This window comes from Lutzomyia longipalpis, chromosome 3 (genome assembly GCF_024334085.1).
Source record: "Lutzomyia longipalpis isolate SR_M1_2022 chromosome 3, ASM2433408v1".
Classification (NCBI taxonomy): domain Eukaryota; kingdom Metazoa; phylum Arthropoda; class Insecta; order Diptera; family Psychodidae; genus Lutzomyia; species Lutzomyia longipalpis.
The window spans coordinates 12,154,386-12,181,425 of record NC_074709.1 but is presented as its reverse complement, the minus strand read 5'-3'; the positions used below and the strand labels follow the sequence as shown (position 1 = coordinate 12,181,425).

The window sequence follows — 27,040 nt, the reverse complement described above, 5'->3', positions numbered from 1 at the left end:
TATGCAGTGGAGTAGTGTCAAGGAGAAGGGAGAGCAGCTAGCTCAGCTGGGTGCGTGAAACACAAAAGAAACGCGCGGGGAGTGTCAGAAAAAAAATCTGTTCTGTTTTTTTCGTGGCACAAAAAAATGGGTTTGGAATGCAAAATAGTGATAAAGTGCGTGTAAAATCAGCCAGAGAAGTGCCAGTGCAGCAATTGGGATTGTTTGTGCCTATGTGGAGTGTGCCAGTGATCGAGGAAATTGAGTGGTAAAACATCCATTTTCTTTTTTTTTGCTGCTGCTTGCTCCACTCAATCAAAATCAAAATAGAGCGAACGGGCTGAGAGAGAGGAGAAAAAAAAAGCCAAAACAGGCACAAAGTTCAATAAAACTGCGATACCCATTGGTGTGGAGGAGCTGCCGTGGGTGCTGGAGTACTTGGGGACACACAGTGTAAAGACGGGCTGACGGAACGGGTGCTGCGGATGGGCAGGAAATGTGAGACGAATTCGTGCTGAAAAACGGGGTGTGGAGACGCAAGCGGAGGCCCACATTCCATTACATTTATTCAGCCACAGCGCGCTTTTCACTCGCGAAGCAGCCGCGAAAGACAAGACCATAACTTTGGGGGACTCTCGGCGACTTTCTCGCACTAAAAGAGGTCTACCCGTGTGTGTGCCCCCGTGTAGAGGCCGTGGAAATCCCCGTATTTGTGTGGAAAAGTTGCGTGTTGCGGGAGTTTAGTGTGAAGGTGAAGTTTTTCTTCGTGTGGCGACTTTTCAACAAACCTCCAACGTCCAAAGGGGGCAAAGCGCGAAAAAAACGTCCAGCTGAAAATTGGGGCACTCTCGCCTTTGGGGATTTTGGGTGTGTGCGTGCGTGTTGGCTCCACCACACGAAAGCACAGAGAATAGAAGAAGAATAATAAAAAAAAAACATGACAAACGACCTCCCACACATAGCCCCATAATTGCAAACTTGTCCGCTAATCCATTCCAGGACTAGACACGTCACGTAGTCCACGAAAAAACGCAGCTAAAGAGCGCCCCCCGTGTGTGAAGTTGAGTGGTGAGTTGTGTGTAGTCCGGAAGTGCTAATGGTGTGTCCGGAAAGATGAATACCGTGCTGTCAGCATTCAAGAGTGGTAGCAAATGTGACGGGAATCGCGCAAAACCACCCACAAAGTCCGGCAATAAGAAGGCAGACATCGTGGACAGTAGTGACTACGAGAGCCTCAGGCGAATCCGGGAGATTAGTGCCAATACCAAGATGAGCATTGCCGATGACGAAGTGGACGGTGCTGTGGTCTTCCCGCGTCCACCTCAGCCAATAGCAGGGCGTTCCAGTACAGCGTCCGTCGATGGGAGCGATGAGAAGCCCACGCGTCGTGATGTCTTCTCCCTGCCAGCTGTGCACGGCCGGAAGGCAGCCGATGGCAAGGGGCGAATGTCGACACACCAAAGAAATCTCAGTCTTGACTTTAGATCAATGGGAATTCTCCTGCCACCCGTCTCCCAAGTCACCAAGTCCACATCACGGAAAATTGTCACGCAGCACCATCGCAATCGGAGTCTGGACAGTGTCCTTCAGCGCATTCCCGAGGTAAGTTCTCAATTTATTTTTATTGTTCATTTTTAAAGCATTTCATTTATTCCTCAATTGCATTTGTGGAATCCAGGGAATTCCCAAAAATTAATTTCCACCACGTACTGACAGAAGTTAGTTTCTGATAAGATTTCAATTTACAATGATGTGCAATGGAATAGCAGAGACAGAAAGAAATACTTTATTGTGCATTTTTTTAGGGAGAAAATTCATAAGAATGTATCAAAATCTTTTCTAAGAAATAAAGAGAAAATCTAAAGGAGTTTATAAGTTTTTGTAAAGTAAAATTCCTCATTTGAGGATGCAATCAAAATATGAAATATTCGTAATCTTAGGAACAAAAAATGAACAAAAAGGAAAAAATCTAGAAAAAATCCTAAAAATGCAAGAAAAGTTGTCACGATTGTTTTTTTTTCATATCTCTCAACTTAATCATAAAGATACCTTATCAAAAACACAGAAAAAATATTATCATAAATGTTTCAGGTACAAAATAAACAAAAATGACGTCACTATTTTCATTTTTTGAGCAAATTTTTATCAAATTTTAGTTTCAGTTAAAAATAAAAAGTTTATTTCGCGATTTTTTCTTGAATAGTAAATAAAGAAATGAAAAAACTCCTTTTAACACTTGGACGATCGAGGTTTCTAACCTCAAAAGTTTGACCTTCATTTTCTCTTAAAAGAAAATATTTTTCCAAGTTTTCTTTCGACAATATTGAAGTAATGAAACTTCCCTATAAATAGACGTAGAATTTATCACGAAATGTTAAATAGTTTTAATTCTTTGGCGATTGAAAAAAGTCGATTTGGCCAGCAAAATCCTCCAAGGGTTAAGCTGTTATATGGAAGAAAATTGTGATGATCTGCTATTTCTTTGCACATGTCTGTAGAAAAGATTACTTTTTGGACAGAAAGTGAAAGTCAAAATGCTATCAAACATTCTTCAACAAATTTAATGGGCCACTAAAAATTTATTTAGGCCTCTCTTAAATGATTCAGAGCATTTATTAAATTATGAATATTTTATCAAAAATTTATTTTCGAGAAAGAGATCAAGGAATTTTTTCAAAATCAATGCGTAATTTATTGATTTGCATTCTTTTGGAGAAAATAAAATTGAGCGAAGAATTTGTTGGAATTTAAATGGAAAAATGGGGTCAATTCCTATGCGTGAGAGACTGAGAGCAAAGATCTATTTTAAGGGGGGATGGGGGTAGCATAATTTTGTCGCCAGACGAAACATGTTGGGATTGTTTTTTTTTTTTCATTTTCTTTTCATATTGTAATTAATGAATAATTTATTGACACGTGAGGGATGATTCTTTCCAAATCTCGTGGCTTTTTTTTGTTAATTTTAGATCATTGTGAGTCAAAAGCATAGATGGGCAAGAGAATAAATAATTATATTGGAGATTTATCTCTACGAGATGGAGATCTAATAAAAAACGAAAATTCGCTTTCTTCGTCAAAGAATTTACGTTGTTTTTCTTCAAGCCCATTGACTAATTAAGAGGAGCTTGGGAATTTTTATTAGAAAATAATAAAGATTTCGTATATTAGCTTATTGAAGGTTGAATTGAAACATATAAATATTTATGCGCCTTTTTCTCCCGCCACTAGAATACTCCGATAAAAAAATTGATGGTGTTCTGTTTGTTGCTTTTCCCTCTCTCTAATCTCCAAGCGCGCCTTTTTGTTGGTTCTCTCTCTGTTAGAGAGTTCAAAAGATACAAAATTCTTACAATAGATTTTCTCTTTTCGGTGGATTATGTTGCGGCTTTTGATTGATTTTGTAAACTTTATGAAATAATAATAAAAGATAACTAAAAGAGACACAGAAGATTGAAAAAGTTCAGCTGAGAGATAGATTTTCTTTGCCTTTTAAATTGCAAATTTTGCACAAAATGATAAAAATGGGAGAAAAGATTATAAAATGCAAAAAAAAGCTGTCGCTGCGTGGAATTTTATTTGATTAAAATTTGCATAGAAATCAGAGTGAAATTTTTTTCATTCAATCCACACATTTTTTTGGTTTTGCTGATTGTTTTATTTTTCTTCTTCTTCCATCTCTTTCTGTCTGCAAAAGGTTGAAGTTTCCTCACCTAGTGCAGAATCTGAGAATATTCTCTGCACCCATGCAATTCTCAGTGCCACCACGAAGCCATCGTCAGCGGGAATGGTGGAGAGTGTGCCTGACAGTGGTGTGGAGGGTGCGGGACAGAAGCAACTTGCAGTGGTGGCTGCGTCAAGTGCAGGAGGTACCAAAGTCAGTGCTGATGGGAGTCAGAAGAAGAAGGATGATCTCACGAGTTTGGGATCAGATGATTCGGGAATAATCTGTGGATCAGAGCCCGATCAGCAGACGTCGTTGTTGTCCAAAGTGGCATCGGGGCAGAGTCATGAGAGTCTCGATTCGGGTGGAGTACCCGATCCACTGGAGCTCGTAGACTACGACAAGGGTGACAAGACCCCAGTGGTGACACCACCAGCTGAACCACAGAAGACGAGCAGCAGAAATTATCTCATAAATACTCTAACACGAAAGGGTGGGGATGGGCAAAAACTCAAGAGTGTGGCAATTGATCTCGATGCCCCGGATGTTGATGAGGTTGATGCCACAAAGGGGCCCGAATGTAAATCTCCGGGGGATAATTTGAAGAATGAATTAATCTTCAAGAGTTTCTTCGGTGCAACGCGCAATGTTATCTTCCGGACAGCACAGAGTATCATTGATAATCACGAGAAGAAGAATAAGGAGGATCAGGGGCAACCGCCAAAGCCACGAAAGGATTTCCTCCTTCTCAAATCAACGTCCAGCCGGAAGAAGGCAACAACATCCCCGGAATGTTTATCACCCGAAGTGGAGGAGAAATCTCAGCATAATTCCATCTTCTCATTGCGCACGAAGAGTAAGGGTAAAGTACCCGGTGTGGCGCAATGTTATGTGCACGAGGAGAAAAAGGAATTGACACAGGGTGCCGTCATGAGTACAAGTCGCAAAGGACACAACGGCTTATTGCGCTTCTTTGAATCTCCCGTCTTTAACATTCACTTTGCCGTACACTATCTCTTCTATTCCAAAGAACCTGGCGTCTTGAGCTTCATTGGGAACAAAATATTCAGCTTTACGGACACCGAGGTGAGTTTATTGCAGTTTTTTTATTTTTGCGTGTGTGTTTGTGTTCCTTTCTCTCACTCTCTTCTCATATTTTTGCTCTCATTTTCGCAAATGACTTTCTCTGTGTAATAATCAACAAAAAATAAAAAAATGAGACTCGAATGCTTTCAATTTATAAAATTGGAAATATATTTTGCAGCATTGTGTGTGTGTGTGTTTGTGTTTTTATAAAGATTGTATTAAAATGACGAATCAACTAAATTGCCTTGAAGATTTCCTCTCGCTCAACGCGCGCTGTGTAGTGGCAGCAATCTCATGCGCGTAATGCCATTCAAATGAGTATGGTCAGAATGAAGCTTCCCCATTTGCTCCAGAATGTGTTTGAGAGGAAAGACTGACTGAGGAAGCACACGAAGTGGGGAAGAAGAATGCAGAAAAGGCGTGTTCTGCAAATACTTGAGAAGATCAATTTATATTAGAAGAAGATTTTTTTCTTCTCAATAGCTTGTGTGATAAGTCTTTTATTTTTCTCAGAATTCTTCTGTTAATCATCTCAAGTTGAATAAGAGATATTTAGGAAGAAAAAAAAATGAAAGATCATCAATGTTAAAATCTTCCATATGACTCGTATTCTGTCAGCTGTATTACTTCTATTTATATCCCCCTTTTTTGGGCAATGTTGGGTTGACAATAAAAGATCAAATAGGCTTTCCATGGCTAGACGACTTCGAAATTCTATGTGAGTGTGATAAAATTGGAGAAGCTTGAGCCGGATGTGGAGTTTCCTTCACAATTTGTTCTTTCTTCACCACTCTTCGTAACTTCTTTGCAAGAGTCTCTCTCTCTGTGTCTTTTCAATATAATATTAACTTCCCGCGTGTACTTTTGAGGGGGAAGTAAAATGCGATGATTCACTGAGTGGCACTTTTTCATCCGAAAATAGGGGATTTAATTGACTACAAACATTCCGCGCCATGGCTTTTAAACCGCATCAGCCTGTCTGTGGGAGTCTCACACTCGATCTTGTGGCCCTCATGATACATTTATATACAAGATCACGCGGCAATGGGAATTTATATTTTTCTGGAAACACATGAGGGGTACTTTTTTTTGTTTTGTTTCGAGTCAACACTTGGATGATTTATCATATATTGGGTAAAAAAAAAAACACGATAAAAGAGGGGGAGAGAGAGTGAATAAAGAGCATAATGAGGTGTGTGTGGAAAATATTCTTTGTTGCTGTTAAAGGAAAAAAATAGTGTCAGAGCAAGGAGCATAAAAATATGGACTTCCATAGAAATTAATCATCATTTTTACTTTAGTTGAATGTCCTCTTTTGATAAGCTAAAGCTTAAGATTATGATTTAATTTTCTTCGAGGAGTTAAAACGGAAGTTTGTCATTAAAAAAATGCGGAAAGGAATTTCCTATGAAATTCTTCATTCAAACTTAATCCTACTAATTAAAACAAACGAACTATTTATGAAATTACGCGACAATTTCCAATGCAACTCGATAGTTTAAATAACCTTTGAACCCATTCCCTCCGCTACAGCTCCTACAGCTTTGTTTCAAAGCATTCCAATTTAATTTTATAACTCTTATTGGGTTCCCTTGCACATACAACATAATTCTTTATTCTATACATTTTTTTTTACATAAATAAGAGTGAGTATTACAACTCACAGCGTTTAAAGTCTGATGCAGACAAAGTGTTTTAGTCTTTCATTTTGTGGATCTTGATAAAAAAGGTCGTAAATCAGATGGAATAAATGATAATTATTTCTCATTATTCATAAGACTAAAAAGTCTTTAGAGCGTATGCAGTAAAATATTTAATTTTTTTAGAGAGATATTTTTGTCTAGAATTTAAATTTTATGTATTTGTGAGAATTATGGGGTTAGAATATCAAGATCATGAAACGTTAATTGAATAAATTTGACATGGAGTATTAAGTTATAAAATTTGAAGGTTGATTTCAGAATAAAGATTTAATGTTTAGAAATATTTGTAGCTAACGGGGAAGATTTTCCAAAATAAATTTTCAAATGTAAAAGGTCAAGGGGTGTTTACATGAATGAAATTATTCAGATCATAGGAAATATTCGAGTTAAATAATTAAAATCAAGCCAAAAATTGTAAATTTTATCCGAATCGTGCAAAATTGAAACCTAAAAATTAATTCAATTCAAGCCTGAAAAGACTAAATTCCAGCTTAAAAATATTATTTTGAGTTCAGCACTAAACAGGCAGAGATTGAGGTACAAAAGCTTTAAAAAATATTTATTTAATTCAAGCCGAAAGGGTTAATTTTTGTTCAGTTTTTAACAAGTGTTGTTTATGTGAATTAAAATATTCAGATCTTGGTCAGATAAATACTCCTTTGTAAATAATTTTCTTCGTTTCTTTCATTCTTATTTGATAAAACAATCAAGGAATTGTTGAGAATCAAGAAAAGAGATTAAAAAAATCGTAAAAGAGGCTCTTATTTTCCACTAAAATCTACTGCAAATAAAAAAAGCTTCGAATATGCAAATTTTGGGTCCTATTCTGCGATTAAAAAGTCTTTGAAATTTCAAAAATTTGTACTGAAATTTCAACAATTTTAGGGATTTCTGGGACGCAAAATACATGCCATTGACGTCAGGTTCATACCTTGTCGAAAACGATCGATGAAACATGAGAGAGAATGTTTCATGACTTTAAAGAGCTAGAAACTCAATGATGACGTCATTGTTTGCATTTTTCAAGTTATTTCAACAACAAAAATCTTTAATCGTCTTTTAGCACAATTCTATAATTTCTATCATCTCTCAAACAAACCATTTAACTTTCAAGACTTATCGAAATTGAAGACAATTAAATTAATTGAAATTAATGAAAGTTTTGCAAAAAAAATGGGGGATGTTCAACAACTCACTCACAGAACATTTGGCAATTTTCGCTTCAATTAATTGAATTAGATATAGTCCACAGAGAAAGAAAGAAAAAAAAAGAATTCTATTGAGTTTTAAAAGCTCCCACACTTCTTATCTAATTTTGAGCGAGAAGTTGAAAGAGTGTAATGCTGCTGTGACCATTCATTGCTAATTGTCCTCCGCGAGTTAATTTATTTGTCTGGTCAATTTGCAAATTCAACAAAATTCCATCTCACAGCTAAATTAGAGAGAGAGAGAGAGAAAAAGAAAAACCATTTCCGCGAAATTCTGCAAAATTGCAAATTTTGTGGTAAAGATGAAAGTTGATGTCATTGTGCAATTTTACGTGTGATCCACAAAAGTTTTCTCCTGTGTGTGACGACTCTCTTTAAGAGGCATTGAGCAGAGGTTTAAAAAAGTATAGAAATGAAGAAAAATAAAGAAGAAAAAAATACATAATTTGGATTGCAAAGCTAGAAAGTTGTGCGTGTGTTTGGAAGGCGAATGGATTGCGCAAGATGAAGAAGAATATTTTGTTGGTGGTGTAATACGCGAAATGTTCTACATTTTGTTGAGCGTTGTTGTTGTTTTTTTGTGTTATTCGCAGGTTGACCTGTACATTCCACAATTGATCTTGATGTACATTCAAATAGACGAACTGGCTGAAGTTCTCGATCCCTATTTGGTGTACCGATGTCGCAAGAGTGCAGATTTCTCCATTAAGTGTTCATGGCTCCTCGAGGCGTACAACTACAACGTTGACGCGGGCAATGGGAGTGGTGCAAATTCGGCAAAGTTGTCTCAGTTGTTCCTCCTGAAGGAGCTGTATCCGAAGAAGGAGCGCAGACAGAGGAAATTTGATGCCAATGAGGTGGTGTACGATGAAGAGGTGCTCTCACCGACAAAGAAAACACATCACAGATCCCAATCAGATGCCACGGGTTTGATTCACGATTCCCGGAAGCGACCACCACTGACACTGGCGAATTTCTCACTGTCGCACCTGTCATTGGGTGACCTCACAACGGGTAGGGCATTCGACAATGGGTGCATTTGCTTTGAAAGTGTCCGGGGGACGGTGAATAATTTGCGAGGGCATAAAACTCTGTGTGTGTGTGGGGCACCAAAGCTCCTGGCACAGCGGGAATTTATGAAGACGCTCATTGAGATTGGGCGTCAGCTGACAAGCTTGCCAACAAAGAGTGAGAAGACCACTCAGCTCCGTATGTCACTGAATTCAGTGAATAAAAATCTTCCAGCTCGTGTCTGGCTTCCACTTCACACGGAGATTCCGCATCATGTTGTGCGGATAACGGAGGACAAGACTGCTGTGCTCAATTCCAAAGATAAAACACCCTACATTATCTACGTTGAGGTGGTGGAAGTTGATGATATCTACACATGTCCCGTCATACCAAAGATGATGCCAACACTACGCCATACGAGGAGTGTTGAACATTTGGAATCTTCCACAAATCACGTATCGCACCTGGACACGGGTGTGAGTGCAACGAATCCCAAACTTCAAGTTCCCCCACGTGTACGGACTGTCCATCAGCTGTCGCTGTCAAATTCATCCGATGCCGGTGGGGGATGTGGGGAGAAGGTTTCCGAATCAACGACTTCCTCAAGTACAGACGCCCCGGATTCGGGTTGTGTGGCAACAGCAACGGATTTGGGGAGTGTGGAGAAGATTGAAATTACAGAGGATGATGTTTGGTCGCAGGAGGATGATGAGATAACAGCGCAGTATTTGAATATGCACAAATTAAGTGAGAGGGATACCCTTTCGCAGATGTCTCTTGAATCCTGTGACTCCAGGGAACAAAGTAATTTTTTTTTCTTGAGGAAGTTTCTTCTTTTGGGAAAATCAATGAACTTTTTATTTTTTTTGTGCGTGTTGTAGGTGTTCCAGCACTCTTCAATATTGGAGACGTCCGGACGCGACATTGTGCCAATTTGAACAATGAAAATGCCAAACCATTTAGCAATGATCCCGAAGATCCATCAGCAGCGGCTTTAAAGGTATCTATCTACCTTACAGAGAAAAGTTTACTTTTACTTTTTAAAAGTTTGAAGTTTGTACTTTTTTTTTCTTCCGGGAACGGTTTGATGTATTCCCGGAAAGTACATAAGTGACTGGAATTTGTGTATCCATTCTTCCCATTGCATCTGGATGTTTCTAAGGGATCTTTGAGACTCCCTTTTCAACACCCGGCTGATGTTTGATTTCATTTAGTTGTCAAAATCTGTTCATTTAGGAAGTTTCTTTTGGAATTGCATGAAGTATTTTTATAAGCTCAGATTTTGACCCAAAGATGACATCAAGGATCATCCGGGTGTTGAAAAGGAAGTTCCTAACATCCCTTAAAATCTTCGTGATGCAATGAGAAAGATGGATACACAAATTCCAGTCACTTATGGCACTTTCCGGGAACACATCTAACGTTGCTTTTTACAATGATTTTTTTTTTATTAAAAAATTTTACAGGAACCGTGGCATGAGAAGGAGAAATTGATCAGAGAAACTTCCCCGTATGGTCATCTGTCCAACTGGAGACTTCTATCGGCTATTGTTAAGTGCGGTGATGATCTTCGACAAGAACTTATGGCAACACAATTACTTCAGGTAAGTAAAATTAATTTAATTTTAAGAATTTTCTCAAATTCATTGAAAAAAATAAAAATTTTTATCAAAAGATGTTCAAACTAATATGGCAAGAGGAGCAAGTAGATCTGTGGGTGCGTCCATATAAAATAGTCTGCCTATCAAATGATTCGGGGCTCATTGAGCCAATTCCCAATACGGTGTCTCTGCATCAAATAAAGAAGAATTCCAATAAGAGTCTCCGGGATTATTTTATCGATGAACACGGGGATCCGGATGAGGGACGCTTCAAACGGGCTCAGAGGAATTTTATGCATAGTTGTGCTGCTTATTGCTTAATTTCCTACCTGCTGCAGGTTAAGGATCGGTGAGTTTTCTTTTGAGGGAGATTTTTCTCAAAGAAGGCAGAAGAGTTTTTTTTTTTAAACTGTTTGATATGTTTCTGCGTAGGCACAACGGGAATATTTTGCTGCACTCAGATGGTCATCTCATTCACATTGATTTTGGCTTCATCCTGAATATTTCCCCAAAGAATTTGGGCTTTGAGCAGTCACCGTTCAAGCTAACGCCGGAATTTGTGGATGTAATGGGTGGCGTCAATTCGGCACTGTGGCAGGAATTTAAGCATCTTCTGCTGAAGGGTCTCCTGGCTGCTCGGAAGCATCAAGATAGAATCATCAATATTGTTGAGATTATGAGGAGTTGTAAGGAATTCTTTTTGCACAGAAAAAAACTTGTTCAGGTAAATGTTGATTTCCTCTCTCTTTTTTCTTCCCTTTCTCAGGCTCTCAGCTTCCTTGCTTCAAGAATGGTTGCTCAGGAACTGTGCGCAACTTGCGAAATCGTTTTCATATGAGTCTCACGGAGCAAGAATTGGATAGGAAGGTGGATCAATTGATTCAAGATTCCCTCAATTCACTCTCAACTAAACTCTACGATGGCTACCAATATTTAACCAATGGGATTTTGTGAGAACGATTTTATATGATAATTTAAGATGAAAAAATTAAGTGAGATGAAGAAAATGCAAAAATTCTACATACATTACACTAAAAAAAAACGATTTAGGGTAAGTTTTTATCTTTTCTCTCTTTATTATTAAAAACAAAAAAACAACAAAAACTTTTTAATTAAAGAAAAATGCAAATAATCTTTAACAAGAGCATGAAAACTTGTTGAAAAAAAAATGGATGGTGGAAATATTACTATTCGTACATTACAAAGAAGTAAGTTTGAAAAGGTTTGCGGGGATGATTAAAAAAGAAAAGAAAAGAAGGATCAAGAAGAAAAAACTTTATATATATTATAAATATTACGTCCATTTTTTCTATATACATTAAAAAAAAACATTTAATCTTACAAATCATAAAAAAATAAATTAGCTACTTTGGATTTTTAGTAAAAGAAAAAGCGAAAACATTAAAAGGATTTTCTCTCTATGAGAAAAGAAAGGAATTTTTGGGAAAATTATCTCCTTAAATAAAAAAGAAAAACTGATAAATCCACTAAAGATATTATTAAATTAAAAGAAAAAAAATTAAATGTGAGACCACAATTAATTATGATTATTAAAAAAAAAAAGAAAAAAGTCGGTAGAAATATAAATAATAAATAAAAGAAAATATTTAGTTAAGTGCTGGATAATCAAATCATACAATTTACTGATAGAACTTATTATTAAATATATATTAAATAATATTTTAAATTGTAAAATCTGTATATTCGTTATATACTTTACAAGATAAATAAAAAGTTGTGGGAAATGCAAATTAGACTAAAAACAAAAAATTGAAAGATTGCGAGAAATGCTAAGAAAATAAAGAGAAAAAAATGAGGCAGAAAACGGTCAACGTGAATTGAAGCATTATTTATTAAATATTATTCTACGATGAAAAATGTTCTCCTTTTTATATAACAGGTATATAATAAATATAAAATAAAAATAAAACATTTGTATGATGTACCTCCTTATATACCTACATTCATAAAATTGATAGAGGCAAATCAACTCTGTATCCGTACTGATGGAGAAAGTTCATAAATAATCATAAATGGAAAGAAATTTAAAATAAAATGAAATCATTAATCGCGTCAAAGAAATTTATCATACAGTGTGGGGCAAGAAAATAGAGCCATCTCTCAATTGCAATGCATTTTATTTTGAAAGAGAAGAATTTAATTAAAAGAAAATTAAGTTAAATTATAAAATTTTAATAATTATTTATTAAATAAAAAAAAAAACAGAAAATCTTCCATTTCCTTTTAAAAAAAACAGAAATGCGTAAAAAAGATGAATTTCTGGGCTTCCAGACAAATTTTCACAAAGTTTCTAACCCCTTTTTTGGGCATTGTAAAAGTTCATTGTCATCGTTCTTTTAATTTTTCAAATTCTCAAGACGTTTTTTGATATAAAAAAAAACTGTTTCAATTTTCAGAAAAGCATAAATAAACCTTTTCTTAATTTCCAAAAACTGAAGTAATGCAAGAGCTTTCTAATGAATAATGGTGCTATGCAGGAAAAGAATGTCAAGAAAACATGATCATGACATTTTTTCCTGACATTTTTTTGTCGTTCTATCTCACTCCCACTAATATATTTTCCTATCTTTCGTCTTTCTCCCACGCATGTTTCCGACATCTTTTTTTTTCATGGCATGCTTTTTTTCTTGCGCACAACATGTTTTTATTTCCTTGAATTTTCTCAACACTTGGGGATATTTTCCTGAAAGAAAAGTGGAAAATGCTTAGCTAAAGAGTCCACAGTGCCAGGAAAACAGTAAAAAATGGAAATTTACGGTCATTTATGGGCCAAATATGTGAAAATGTGCGAAGTGAAAAATCAAAACATTCTTTCCCTGACCAATTTTTACGGGATTCTTTTTCGGATTTTCACCACACAAATCACTTTCTGCAGGTTTTTTGGACCTTCCTACAGGTCATCTGCATAGGAAAGGTCTGCTTGGGGTCAGGGAAATGCTTCCTGGGTGGTGGAATCCCACCTGAACGCGGAAAAACTTTGTCCGGGAGTGAATGTTTTGCTGTCGAACTTCACTGTTTTCACTTATTTGGCCGATAAATACCCAAGATTTTCCACTTTTCATACTTTCACAGGCACTTAGAACACTTCGACAAGTCGCTTTTCACTTTTCCCGAGCTAAAATATCACAATTTACAGAGAAAATTCACAAAAACCAAGGGGATGGTATAACCTCATTTTCTGTGAAGAAAAGTCACTTTTTGTTGAACAAAATGTATGAGGAATTCTCGAATCTCGCTCAATCTCGACCGATTCCCGAGAAACACTTTAACTTTTTTTATATTAATAATGTTATTTCGATAATGAGATATGGATAAATCGAAAGCTAATTAAATGTACTTTCGATTGCAAGTGGAATTGTGCAAATTGATCCCTTCTTTTGATCGGAAGAACCTGCTGCCTCACGAAAAGTACTGATTTCTCGGGGTTGGGCATCCCCCTGACAAAAACTAAGAAACGTGTTGACTTCGCAAGAGCTTGAAAAAGAATGTCGCAGGAAATTGTTTTTTTCTGACATTCTTTTTCCAGCTCTTGCGAAGTCAACACGTTTCTTAGTTTTCGTGAATTTTCTCTGTAAATTGTGATATTTTAGCTCGGGAAAAGTGAAAAGCGACTTGTGGAAGTGTTCTTAGTGCCTGTGAAGGTGTGAAAAGTGGAAAATCGCGGGTATTTTTTGGCCAAATAAGTGAAAACAGTGAAGTTCGACAGCAAAACATTCACTCCCGGACCAGTTTTTCGCGTTCAGGTGGGATTCCACCACCCAGGAAGCATTTTCCTGCCCCCCACACCGACCTTCCTTGTTGCAGATGACCTGTGGGAAAGTCCAAAAAACCTGCAGGACGTGATTTGTGTCGTGAAAATACAGAAAAATATCCCGTAAAAATTGGTCAGGGAAAGAATGTTTTGTTTTTCACTTCGCGCATTTTCACATATTTGGCCGCTAAATGACCATAAGTTTCCACTTTTCACGGCTTTCCTGGCACTGACAACACTTCAGCAAAGCCCATTTTCACTTTTTCATGGAAAAATATCCCCAAATACTGAGAAAATAATACGAAATGAAAAACATATTGAGTGCACAAAAAAGAATGATGAAAATGTCGGAAGCATGCGTCAGAGAAAGACAAAAGATACAGAAATACATTAGTGGGAGTGAGAGAGAATGACAAAAAAATGTCAGGAAAAAATGTCATGATCATTTTTTCTTGACATTCTTTTCCTGCATAGCACCATAAAGAATTAAGGAAAAGTTTGATGGACAGATCGTTTCCCCTTAGCAGGTTGAACACTGTGTCATCCCGAATAAGGCCACTAAGTTAGTTTTTTTTTATACAAACATTGATCTCTAAATCATTCCAAACAACCTATATTGAAAATAATTTACCCGCTAAAAGTTTTAAAGGGGATGGCTCCATTCACTTGATCACCACTATAACTCACATTAAAATCATCATAACTTGTAATAATGAATATATTTGTGTGTAAAACTTTAAGATAATATCAAAGTGTTTCTTTTTTTATTTAAATTCAAAATACTAAATTGAGCAACTCAAATTTCATTTAAAAAGAATAAATTTTCTTTAAAATAAAAATTATCAGAAAATAAAACTTAACTACAAAAGGAATGAAAGAGAAATGAAATAAAAAAATATAAATCTTGTTGAAGTGAAGATGATGAGGAAAAAAAACAATTTTAGCTAATGTCGCGTTTGTTAATAAAAAAATAAAAAATAAATAAAAGAGAAATATTAAAAAAAAATCTAAAACATAAAAGAAATTATCCGCTAATTTTATGAATTGAAGTGAAAGCTTGAAAGCAACAAAAAATTTCACTAAATATTCGAAACACCACCGATTTTTACTCTGTGTGTGTGATATGCTCTAACTCTTTCTTTTTTTTTGTATAAATTTTCTTTGGCTGAATGCTAAAAAACTAAAATGAAGTTTTAGAAGGAAAACAAAAGCACTGAAAGTCCTTCAAGTTGAGGATATCAAATGAAAAAAAAAATTAAAAAGGAATCACAATGTTTGAATTTTTGCTCTAGCAATTTGTGCTCCTTAGAATTAATTTCTCAGCAATATTTTTGTCGATTTAAATTCTTTTTTTTTAAATATTTTATTAAGGATAAAATCTTAATGTAATGAAGGCAAAAAGAAATCGAGGAAGAAACTGACGATAGATTTTCTCAATAAAATCTTATTTTATATTATGTATCCTTGGCGTCTTTGCAGATTTTTATTTCGTCTTCTAATGGGATCCTTTTCAAATGATTAAAGGGCTACACAAGGATAACTGCACGTGAATTTTCGTGAGAGTTTTAATTTGAACAAAAAAATAATAATTTTTTGGAAGAAAAATTTGGAAACAAACAGCCGGATTGCTTCACATCACAATGCGATGAAAGAGAATGAGAGAGATCACAACCACGGAAAGGAGTTTCCCACAGGAAGGTTGAGAAGAAATAAATGAAGGAAGGGCAGGTTTTATGTCACAGAAATCCACGCTATTCAATGATTTCATGACCAAACTTAATTATTTAAGCAACAATTTGATGCTCAATCTGAGGAAAACAACAGAAAATTGCCCAATTTTCTCTTGAGTCAGAGACCACCACGAGCCGAATGCAAAATAGCTTCTCCAGCAGGCTCAGTAGTACTGTGTGTGACTCTGTCAGAGTCTGGAGAATATTTCCACCGTACCCCAAAAAGAAAAAAATCAAAAAATTATGGAGAATCTCACCGGGAATGGATTAAAGTTTTCATTTGCAAGGAATAGCAGTTATGTTATTCCAGGAGTTTATGATTTGAGTGTTGAGGATACAAATTGGGTCCTAACGTCGTCCTTCATCATCTTCACCATGCAGACAGGTTAGTAAAAAAAGGGTTTTTGTTTTATTTAAGTGATAAAATCGATAAAATTGATTGATAAAAGGAAAAGAATGAGAACTGATTATCAACTTCTCTTCTTCGTGATCTGATGAAATGAAATATAATTTTTTTCTAACGATTTTTCTACATTTCTTTATTTTGTAAAAGAACATGCTATGTGCTGTGCCGAAAATTCCAGAAGAAAAAGGCCAAAAAGCTCCGATAAAATACTCAAAAGAGCTTTTACAAAAATATAGAAAAAAAACCTGTAGAAAAATCGAATGGAAAGTTAGTGTTTTATATCAGGATCCAGCCACTGTAGCAAGTACACTACCCTCAAAAAGTTTCCGGGCAAGCAAAAATGTCGTATTTTTAAAGGCAAATTTCAAGTGGCTATATCTCCGACTGTAGTTAACCGATTTTCAAAAATTTATTAGTTTTGGAAAGGTACATTTCTCACCTTTCCAAAACTGGTAAATTTTTGAAAATCGGTCAACGCGTTATTTCTTGGCAGCCATTTTGGTAAACCTAGGTGAAATCATTTTTTTACGATTTTATAAATTTTGACTTTGACCTCTTACATCTCTGCCGTTAGTGCACCGATTTTGACAAATAGAATATCATTTGAAAGGTAATTTAATTCCCTTTCTAAATCTGGTAAATTTTTGACAATCGGTTAAACGGTTCAGTCGTATCAGCCATTCTAGTGAACCGTAGTGAAAAAATACATTTTTGACTATATCTCAATCTGTCTGGTTGACCGATTTGAACAAACTCGGATTCAAAAGATTGCAAATCATGTTCCCTAACATAAATAAATTATTAATAAAAGATGATCAGATGTATATAGAATTCTTTAGGAAATTTTCTTTAAGAATTTCTTCAAATACCAAAAGATTTAATTAAGCACAAAGGATTTTTTAAACAACTTTATTCTTCAAATCAACAAAAAAAAATCTAAAACAAAAAAATATCAAAAGAAATTACATTGTTTTGTCATTTGTGGGATGTCCCAAAGAAGATTGAAATAATTTAAAATGAAATCCATTAAATAAAAAATTAAAAGAAATCTCCCCACATGCAATGCCTTCATTTTGCAAAATGGCATTCAAAATGGGCTTTTTTGCCTTCTCTACGTACGTGTGTGGTGGATCGCCATTGACCTTTGGAAGTGCACCACTTTACATTATTTATCTCTATTGAAAATCTCTTTTGACTAATTTATTCGTCCAAGGTATGGTCAATTGATTTTCTTTCTTCCTCGTCGTTCAAAGTTAATTTCAAGGAAATCGTTCACCTTCCTTTTCGGCTATAAATAAATAAATAAAAGCTCATTTTTTTGGACGGGGAAAGCCCCCTGAGAAAGCTTGCAAACAGGGACTTTTCTTTAAAGAAAAAATCGATTTTTCCTTTGCTTTTTGAAAGGTTTCGGAATGCTGGAATCAGGCTGCGTTAGCGTGAAGAATGAAGTAAATATCATGATGAAGAATGTGATCGACATCGTCCTCGGAGGATTCACGTATTGGCTCTTTGGGTATGGGATGTCCTTCGGACGAGGACCCCTCACGAATCCCTTCATTGCCATTGGGGACTTCTTGATTGATCCGAGTGTGGGAGATCCCCTCATGGGACCCATCTTTGCTGCCTTCCTCTTCCAATTGTCCTTCTCCACGACAGCTACAACCATCGTGAGCGGTGCCATGGCGGAGAGGTGCAACTTTAAGGCTTACTGCATCTTCTCCTTCCTCAATACGGCAGTTTACTGCATCCCAGCAGGGTGGGTGTGGGGTGAACATGGATTCCTCAATAATTTAGGCTGCGTGGACATTGCCGGGAGTGGCCCGGTTCATCTAATCGGTGGATCAGCGGCTTTTGCATCGGCAGTGATGCTGGGACCACGAATGGGACGCTATGAAGATGGTATTGCCCCCCTGCCGCTGGGGAATCCCGTGAATGCCTGTATGGGGCTCTTTGTGCTCTGGTGGGGCTGGTTGGCCTTCAATTCCGGCAGCACGTATGGCGTGAGTGGGACCAAGTGGCAGTACGCAGCCCGAGCAGCTGTGATAACAATGATGGGATCTTTCGGTGGAGGTACCTTCAGTGTTTTGTAAGTTTTTCCCCCTTGATTTTCATCTCTTTTTCTGAAAATTTAACAGAAAAAAGAACTTTTTCCCCCGCTCAACAAAAGGTTCTCAATGTTCAAGAATGATGGACGAATGGATGTTGTGGATTTAATAAATGGCATCCTGGGTGCATTAGTATCCATCACAGCTGGTTGCTTCCTCTATCATGCATGGGAAGCAATAATAATTGGGGTGATTGGATCCATTTTGACGTGCGTAACAATGCCGCTGTTTGATAAAATGGCCGTGGATGATCCCGTTGGGGCTTCTTCGGTGCATGGGGTGAGTGGAATTTGGGGTGTAATAGCTGTGGGACTCTTTGCGGACAATCCCATCCCATTGACAACGACAAATGGACGTAGTGGACTCTTCAAGGGTGGCGGATGGTACCTTCTTGGGGTGCAGTGCTTAGCTGCTCTTTGCTTGTGTGTCTGGGGTGTCCTGTCAACATTCCTCCTTCTCTGGGTTATCAATAAGATCGTCCCGATTCGCATGGAAGTCAACGAGGAGCTCCTTGGGGCGGATTTAATGGAACATCATGTCCGCCATGGACAAATTGGCATCTCTCGTGCTCTCTCAGCTCTGGCGCCACTTCGATCGCAGCTCACTGAAGAGAAGGATGTGGCGAGGATTGGGATGAATCCCGGACATGATCGCTACATTGAAACACTCAAATTGGCTGAGATGAAACTTCAATCGTGGCGTGATTATGGCGAAGAGAAGGTACGGGAGGCGAGTGCAAAGAAATCCTCTCATCGAAGATTCTCCAACTTGGCCAGAGCTGTACCAATCTTTCGACGCAAAACCCGCACTGAGGGGGAGATTTCAACATCCGATGCTCCACGGGGGACATTCTCAGTGAGTCAGCAAGTGGGTGAGTCAAGTGGAAAGGATAATCCGAATTTTGCATGGGTGGATTGAGATTCATTTTTTTCTTTGAATTTCTTCTCTATTATATTGTAATGTAATAATAATAATCTCCTAAACTCACCACCTTTATTTTTTTGTAGAGCAATTAACAATTTACACAACATTCTTCGCGTAATATTTTATAGATAAATTGTCTATAATTAAAAAAATAATTTAATATTTTTTTTTTTTTGCGGGGGAGGGCTCATCCCATATATTCGTGGGATTTTGGGTTAAGTTTTCCGATTGCAAGTACAACACACGTTGGAATTGGGCACGATGACCTCGCTGAGGCTTTCTTCGGCGATACTTGTATTTCCAGGAGCAAAGAGTGTCCTCCTCTGGCTATCGCTCTCTTCCGGGATTACCTCCTAGAAGAATTTTAAAATAAGGAAAATTCAATTTTTTTTTTAATTTATCGCTCAATTTGAAGATTTTTCCTCACCTGATCGATATTTCCAGAATTGTTGAGGGTTGATTTGGAGTTGTTGGGATTAAGTTTGGGTGCACTATCGGCACGTTTTCGGTTCAGTGATTGATTTGATGTGTTATTCTTGCGATTTGGCACGGAGATATTGGATGATCTGTGATTAATTTCCAATGCGGATTTCAGAAGGTCCACCTTTGAGGCACTACCACCACTTTTGGGGGCTTTTACGAATTCAATGTTGTAGCTACTGCGACGATGCGAAAGGGAATCCGGGAGGTCCATCTTTGAGCCACGCGGTAGGGATGTGAGGCTGCCAATTTGATTGAATTTAATCATCAGCGATAGACGCTCCTGAGACATTGTTGTGCCCTGATCCTTTGTTTTGGGCTCCGTGAGTTTCTCGCTCTCGCCATTCTCTTCGCAATCCTCCTTGAGGTGCTCCTGCTGGTCAAACTTACGCAACCATATCAAGTGCAATAGCCCATAGATGATGCCACCAACAACAGCCATTAAGCCCATGTAGCGGAAGGCATCGCGTGTACCAACGTGACCAATGAGGAGACCACCGAAGAAGGATCCACTGCCACGCCCGAGGGAGAAGTGAGCCATTCCCAGGACACCAATGAGTGTAGCCAGGAGATTCTTTGGGGAAATAATGGCGCAATATGTGGCTGCTGCGACCCACATGAGGTGGCACGAAAGAGCTTCCATTGCTTCAAAGGGGAAGCACCACCAGGCGTTCCTAGAATGCACAAATTAATATTTAATAAAAATTGAATTAAATTATGTAGAAAAAAGTAAAAAAAATGTTTCACTCACTCAATGAAAGAATACCCAACAAGACGGCAAGCGTGCGAGAAGAAAGCCACAATGATGAGATTAACATGACCAAACCATTTTGTGATCCTCTCAGCACCATAGAGGAAGGGTATACTACTGACGGTACCCACAGTGATTGTAATTCCTTCAAGAAAAAACTTCTTAAGTTAGAATTTTCGAAAGAAACATGAAGCATCAAAAGGACGACTTACCTAGAAGGTAGTTGGGAGCACCAAGTTCCTTCAGGTACAGAAAGAGGAAGCTCTCAATGAAGCCCCAGTAGTTGCCGAGCATAAAGAGGAAGATGATGAAGATCATAACGTGCGGAAGTTTGAGGAGATTCCACAAATCCCGGAAAACATTGTCAGCTGGGAGTTTCTCTCCGAGCGGCATGAGGAGTACGGTGATGGTGGAAATGGTCAGAAGGAGATCGTACGTGTAGAAGGCAGCAGAGTAGTCGGTGTAGCCCAAACCACGGGATGTGTAGTCAATGAGAATGCCCGTAATGGGAGAAAAGATGGCCATCCCAATGCTGGAGAAGAGCCTCTCACGTCCAAAATCTCCCCCGTACTTCTCAATCATTGTCAATGCAATGGGATCCATGATGGTGACCCCGGCAGAAAGCATCGTTGTGGCGAGAAAACGTAGCAGGAAGTAGATCCAGAAGACGGTGTCATCGCTCTCCTTGTAGTCTGGTGGACAGATTTCGGGGCCACCGTGGCGAAAGTTGCACTTTTGCACCATGCAATCAGCTGCTAGTTCACTGAGACGCAAATTGTACGTACTGGACATGTTGGAATCAATCACAAGTCCACCACAGCGAAGATCTTCCTCCTCGAGGGCTGTTACATTAACACCCGAATCCCACAGGAGTTTCTCACCGAAGCGATGCTTGAATCCCGTCACTGTGTCATTGTCATCTTGCTCAACTTCCATTCCCAATTGCTCAATGGGATCACCCAGATCGGGATGCATGTCAAGCAGGAAGAATGCTGAGCTGTCTCTCAGAATCATCTCATCATCTGCTTCATCCAGTGTCTCATTGCTACCTTCTGTGGATGATGAAATAGCTGAAAATACGACAAAGATCGCAAAATTAGCGGAAGTTCTGGGGATTCAATGAAAGTATTCTTACTCGTATAGAGCGGCGTGGTGACTTCTTCGGTGCTAAGTACAGTGGAGGATCTCTGTGTGCTTACGCCATTGGATTTCTTCTTGCTAAGATGGAAATTGAGATCATCAACGGGATCACCATCATCAACGCGAACTGGGGAATTGGTGGGACGTGGAAGGATTTCAATGCGAGGATTCTGCTCAAGAAGAATACAATGATCCAAACATTGATCCACAACAATATCAATCTCTTCCTCTTCAGGACATTCACGGCTAGGGCATGGTGACCACCACACCTCAATGTTTCCCGTCTGTGGATGACGCATTACATAAGCAGCTGGCATAATTCCGGGGATCTCCTGCTGCGGGATGAGCATCAAGGAGTGATGGAAGATGGCATTGAGGAGGAGACTCATGACTACAACGGGCTTATACTTTCCAAATTTATCCACGAGGAATCCAGTAATGGGCGGACTGAGGAAGGTGGTGAATGGCAGAGCCAGGTAAATTATCGCAATCTCCTCAACGGTTAAGCCGATGCTCTGCATGTGGATCGTGAGGTACGGCAGGAGGGATGAGGTGGCTAATGGTGGAGAGGAGAGACAGATAAATCTTGTGTAAGTGTACATATTTGCATAACAGAGCACAGAGATGATTAACAGGGCCGGACATCGGAGATTTCCCATCAAATCTAATCCTTCTTATCATCAGCACAAGGAATCTCTCTAATTTTATCTATTACTTGAGGAAGAAATTAACGCTCTAAAGAATCTTCTTCGAGAGATCCCCGAAAGGGTAAGAAAAGGCAAAGAATAATGGATAACTATCAGGCAAAACAGCCCTGCACGTGAATTCCCATCAGGAGAATGTGAGACTCCATCCCAGGTGAAAAATATTTACAAAATCAAAATCTCCGTCCTATTTGCGCACGCAATCATTTCTCGAGGCACTGATAAGGGGATTTATTTTTGGTGGGAGAGATGATCTTCAGCTGGTGTGGATGCCACCGAAAAACTCAATGAAAGAGCTCCCCCATCGCTCTTCTACATAAATGTTGCTATACATATTTTCACGATTACAGCCTACATACATAAAACTCAATTAAGTTAGGTAAGTGAAAATTTAATCAAGGCATGGATAAGGTAGTTTTCCCAGTTTTCCTATGAAAATTCTCTGCTCAAATAAATTTTATTGAATTTAAGTTAATTTATGTTGGTTTAAAAGCTCTGACTGTTAGAATTTGATTTAGAAAAATATTTAATATATTTATCAAACTAAAGCCAAAATGATCTGAAAGCTCTTTAATGTAGTTTATTAGAAGGACAGAGATTAAAGACATTCTGCAAAATTCAATTTAATCGATGCTAAATATTTTAATTTTATTTCTTAATTCTAATATAAATTTTTGAAGTTGTTTTATGTCATTAGAACAAAAACATTGACAAGAATTTTTTCGAAGAATTTTCTTTCGAATCACTTTTTCCTGATTTTTTTCTTTTTAACGTTATTTATTCCGCCTTTTCACCCCATTAATTTTTACTATTCAAAAGTATTGGATATTCATTGGATAAAATGTCTTTTTATTGCTTAAAGTTTAAAGAACACAAAGCTCCAAGGAGCTGTAGATTTTTTTTAAGCTCTAGAATTTAAGCATTAGTCGTTGGAAAAGAGTACGAAAATCGTTAAATTTTGATTTTTAATGTCCTTTAATTCAAAAAAAAAGTTTTTCATGAATATTTCTTTGTTTTTAATAAAAACTTTAGGAAATTATTAAAGGAACACCTCTAGATGCTATTTTTTCAGCCATTAATCCCTGTTTGAATTTTTCTAATCCTTATTCCTATAACATTGATTTACTAAATTGTTCAAAAAATATCCTTTTTTTTAGGAAAAAAAATCAAATATCATGCGTATTAAAAAATTTATTTTCAACACATTTCTTTCACTTTTTCCATCATTAGAAAAACAATCAAACATTCAATTAAAATAAGATAGAATTTGTATAAATATTTTCGCATCAAAAATAGCCCAACATAATAATAAATTGATCCAGAAGAATATAAGGAGTTCTTGAAATTTACATTGACCCTAAAACCTTAATAAAATGCGTTAGAGCAATTTAGTATGAGTGTATAGTGAGTGCCTGATCTAAATCTAAATTTTCTTGCGCTTTGCGATTTTTCTCCCAACCACCCCGCGCATACACCTAACATTGACCCCAAAAGTAAAAAAGCTCTTTTGCCATTTTTTCTTGTATTTTTCCACGCGATCTCCCAACTATTTCTGTCCGGGATTTTTCTCAGCTCTCTCTCTCTGCGTTTTAATGGTGATTCAAATATTAATTATAATTTTCATCTTTCTAGTTTTGCGATAAAATCCCGCTCACAAATATTTACTGTCTCTCGTAAATTTCATATAAAAGATAATCCCACACTATACACTTCTCTCAAATACAAAACCAACACAGTAATGTACTGTAGAGAAGGAAAAATTCTTACCTCCGTACATGACGAAGAGGGTGATCTTGAGCATGATGAGATTGGAATTGATCCCATGGCGTTGGCAGAATTTATCAAATTTCGTATTTGTGGACTTTGTGTCCGTATTTGTGGCAATTTCTTCACCCATTTTCCTTTCTTGTTTTCTCCTAAAGCCGGATCACAGAGCTTTTTTCTTGTGTGTGTGGAGTGGAGATCAACGAGGATCACAGGAATGGAATATTATGCGACGCACTTTATTCACTAAAATTCTTTCTTTTTTCGTTGGTGGATAAAATGGTGCAAAATGAGGAGGAGAAAAAATATCCCGAGAATGGGTAGAGAATGCCGGATGGTTGCGCAATGGAGCACTAATGGAGGATTTATATTAAAATGATTTATCTCATTAACTCCTATTGAGGATGAATGTTCTTCAAGGCGCGCGCTCGCGCTTACACAGAAAACTTTTCAAAATGCACTTTTTTTTTAAGGGAGAAGGCACCACAAGAAGGAACAAAAAATTGCAAATTCTTCACCCTTAAAAATCACAAAGATTTTTAGTTTATTAATTGTCCACCCAGTAAGGGATGCTGCGCGCACAATCCTTCGGCTCTGTGAGGAGGAGATTGAACTTATTTTTTTTTTTTTGCTTTTGAGAAGTAAAAATGCACAAAGGCGCGCAAAGAAGGAGGAAGGTGATGATGATGAAGAGAAAAAAAAACGAAGAATTTTATGCTTGCCGTTAATTCAATTGAACCCAATTTGGCACACAGAGTGAAAAACGGAAATGTGACGGAGCGGAGGCAACTTGGACATTCGCCACCAGTTGCTTCTTCACGACTGGCCACCTCCAGGCGGCTGCAGTGGAGAAAAAAGGCGCACAAAAGCCGCTTCTGTGTTGGGGAGATGAGGCGAGAAAATTAGCTTTTGATGGGAGTTTATCCCAGCCACACACAACTATGCGAGAGAGGCTATGTCACCCACATATTATAAATTATTAAAGCATCTTGTGACGTGAGAATGCTTTATTAAGTGGTGGCCTTTGAAATGTAAAACGCTTCATATTTCCTCTCCGACGTGTACACGAGATTGGATGCTGCGCTGCCCTGCAAACCACCAACTCACCTCCTCTTTCTCTTTCTTCTATTTTTGCATAAAGCTCCTGCAGAGGATTCACATTACAAACTGCTGGACCTCTGCTGCACCCCACGCATAGTGAGCTTAAGGAAATCCATAATCCTCCTTGGGAATCCTTTTGTATTCATACGCCACAAGATGCTGTTAGAGGAGGAAAAACCTGATGAAGCAGCACCATAATGTTTGTGTGGATTATATTACTCCGCGGTACTTCTCGCCTAATTTATAATCCACACTCAATCTTCCCCGCGGGGTATGGTAGCAGGCAAGAGACAAGTGACTTAGCAAAGTGTGTGTGTGTGTGTGTTGCCTCGTTATCATGCCCAGGCGTATCATCAGTCCAGAGATGGGCAGGCAACACCTCACACCACCCCCAAAATGAATCGCATTTCCACGCAATTGTCTACCAACATTACTTATATACGGAAAAGCACTCCACCAAGGTCGTGCTGTGTAGGAGGGATGAAAGAAAATACGCGCGAAAAAGGGATTAAAAACAAAGTTGAACACGAAAGCAAAAGGAGAGATTTTTTGGCAAAGAGAAAAGTCCCTAAAATGAAATTAGAAATGAAGTTTAACGGAAAAAGTTTCAAAGAAGATTTTCAGGAGGAAAAAGCAAAAAAGGGGTGACGGAAGTACAAAAGGCTTTTCACGTAGAGAGCAAGAATAATTAGGCATGAGAGCTTAGATAAAACTGAAGTATATAGGTACTTAAAAATAGTAAAACCTGATTAATTCTAATTGAAGCTTAAAGATTAGCTTCAATTAAAAGAATTTTTAATGGGAAAACTTTTAGGATTTTTTTAAATAAAAAAAATGTATTATTCTTTCTATGTGAAACCAAAACATATTTTTTAAAGGAAGATTTTTAAGGTTCTGATAGAAATAGGCTGACCAAGCTTACGAGAGCTGTTTCTTTCAATGTACTAATTTTGTGAAGGTAAACTAAGAGAATGCAAATTAATGGGGGTGGAGGTGGATTTGACCTCATAATCGTATGTCTTCTAGTCGATATTTAAACTTTGCCGTTTACCGCAAGTCTCTATCTATCACTGTTCTCTCGCAATTTTGGGTTAAACCACGGATGGACAATCGGCCGGAAAAATTTTTTTTAGCGCATATGATTTTTTTTGGAATGTGGAGACCCTTATGGTGCTATGCAGGAAAAGAATGTCAAGAGAAAATGATCATGACATTTTTTCCTGACATTTTTTTGTCATTCCCTCTCACTCCCACTAATGTATTTCTGTATCTTTCGTCTTTCTCTGACGCATGCTTCCGACATTTTCATCATTCTTTTCTGTGCACTCAACATGTTTTTCATTTCGTATTATTTTCTCAGTATTTGGGGATATTTTTCCATGAAAAAGTGAAAATGGGCTTTGCTGAAGTGTTCTCAGTGCCAGGAAAGGCGTGAAAAGTGGAAATTTATGGTCATTTAGCGGCCAAATATGTGAAAATGCGCAAAGTGAAAAATCAAAACATTCTTTCCCTGACCAATTTTTACGGGATATTTTTCTGTATTTTCACGACACAAATCACTTCCTGCAGGTATTTTGGACCTCCCCGCAGGTCATCTGCAACACGGAAGGTCTGTGTGGGGTCAGGGAAATGCTTTCTGGGTGGTGGAATCCCACCTGAACGCGGAAAAACTGGTCCGGGAGTGAATGTTTTGCTGTCGAACTTCACTGTTTTCACTTATTTGGCCGATAAATACCCACAATTTTCCACTTTTCACACTTTCAATGCACTAAGAACACTTCCACAAGCCGCTTTTCACTTTTCCCGAGATAAAATAACACAATTTACAGAGAAAATAGACGAAAACTAAGAAACGTGTTGACTTCGCAAGAGCTTGAAAAAGAATGTCGCAGGAAGATGTTTTTTTCTGACATT

At 37.7% G+C, this 27,040-nt stretch overlaps 3 protein-coding genes across 4 annotated transcripts; 2 read left to right on the top strand and 1 right to left on the bottom strand.

The window, feature by feature from the left end:
* The first annotated feature begins 55 nt into the window (after nucleotides 1-55).
* On the top strand, nucleotides 56-15,601 carry LOC129792217 (phosphatidylinositol 4-kinase beta). 2 transcript variants are annotated; one of them, XM_055831053.1, is made up of 9 exons: nucleotides 56-1,581; nucleotides 3,674-4,726; nucleotides 8,231-9,452; nucleotides 9,530-9,648; nucleotides 10,115-10,252; nucleotides 10,324-10,598; nucleotides 10,682-10,935; nucleotides 11,016-11,300; nucleotides 15,501-15,601. In XM_055831053.1, exons 1-8 carry the CDS (start codon nucleotides 1,093-1,095, stop codon nucleotides 11,201-11,203), a joined length of 3,738 nt encoding a protein of 1,245 aa, XP_055687028.1. In that variant the 5' UTR covers nucleotides 56-1,092; the 3' UTR covers nucleotides 11,204-11,300; nucleotides 15,501-15,601. The 2 variants fall into 2 exon arrangements, with proteins under 2 accessions (XP_055687028.1, XP_055687027.1); XM_055831052.1 differs by lacking the exon at nucleotides 15,501-15,601 and adding an exon at nucleotides 14,506-15,482 and having other exon boundaries at nucleotides 11,016-12,736.
* Nucleotides 15,602-15,989: 388 nt separating this feature from the next.
* Nucleotides 15,990-19,348, top strand: LOC129792221 (putative ammonium transporter 3). The gene is made up of 3 exons (XM_055831056.1): nucleotides 15,990-16,136; nucleotides 17,562-18,243; nucleotides 18,325-19,348. Exons 1-3 carry the CDS (start codon nucleotides 15,995-15,997, stop codon nucleotides 19,178-19,180), a joined length of 1,680 nt encoding a protein of 559 aa, XP_055687031.1. The 5' UTR covers nucleotides 15,990-15,994; the 3' UTR covers nucleotides 19,181-19,348.
* On the bottom strand, nucleotides 19,239-24,863 carry LOC129792220 (uncharacterized). Its single transcript, XM_055831055.1, has 7 exons — nucleotides 24,748-24,863; nucleotides 24,029-24,619; nucleotides 21,553-22,113; nucleotides 20,630-21,487; nucleotides 20,418-20,562; nucleotides 19,614-20,340; nucleotides 19,239-19,539 (listed from the first exon to the last, which is right to left on the bottom strand). The coding sequence occupies exons 2-7, from the start codon at nucleotides 24,156-24,158 to the stop codon at nucleotides 19,402-19,404; spliced, it is 2,559 nt and encodes an 852-aa protein (XP_055687030.1). The 5' UTR covers nucleotides 24,159-24,619; nucleotides 24,748-24,863; the 3' UTR covers nucleotides 19,239-19,401.
* Nucleotides 24,864-27,040: the final 2,177 nt, after the last annotated feature.

Excerpts from the sequence above, each read along its gene's own strand:
- LOC129792217 (XM_055831053.1), top strand. The coding sequence starts at position 1,093 with ATGAATACCGTGCTGTCAGCATTCAAGAGTGGTAGCAAATGTGACGGG. Across the intron at positions 1,582-3,673 it reads TCCTTCAGCGCATTCCCGAG|GTTGAAGTTTCCTCACCTAG; the intron begins GTAAGTTCTCAA and ends TGTCTGCAAAAG. Across the intron at positions 9,649-10,114 it reads CATCAGCAGCGGCTTTAAAG|GAACCGTGGCATGAGAAGGA; the intron begins GTATCTATCTAC and ends AAAATTTTACAG.
- LOC129792221 (XM_055831056.1), top strand. The coding sequence starts at position 15,995 with ATGGAGAATCTCACCGGGAATGGATTAAAGTTTTCATTTGCAAGGAAT. Across the intron at positions 16,137-17,561 it reads CATCTTCACCATGCAGACAG|GTTTCGGAATGCTGGAATCA; the intron begins GTTAGTAAAAAA and ends GCTTTTTGAAAG. Across the intron at positions 18,244-18,324 it reads GGAGGTACCTTCAGTGTTTT|GTTCTCAATGTTCAAGAATG; the intron begins GTAAGTTTTTCC and ends GCTCAACAAAAG.
- LOC129792220 (XM_055831055.1), bottom strand. The coding sequence starts at position 24,158 with ATGGGTGAAGAAATTGCCACAAATACGGACACAAAGTCCACAAATACG. Across the intron at positions 22,114-24,028 it reads CCTCTTCGTCATGTACGGAG|CCACCTCATCCCTCCTGCCG; the intron begins GTAAGAATTTTT and ends CTCCACCATTAG. Across the intron at positions 21,488-21,552 it reads CACCACGCCGCTCTATACGA|CTATTTCATCATCCACAGAA; the intron begins GTAAGAATACTT and ends TCGTATTTTCAG.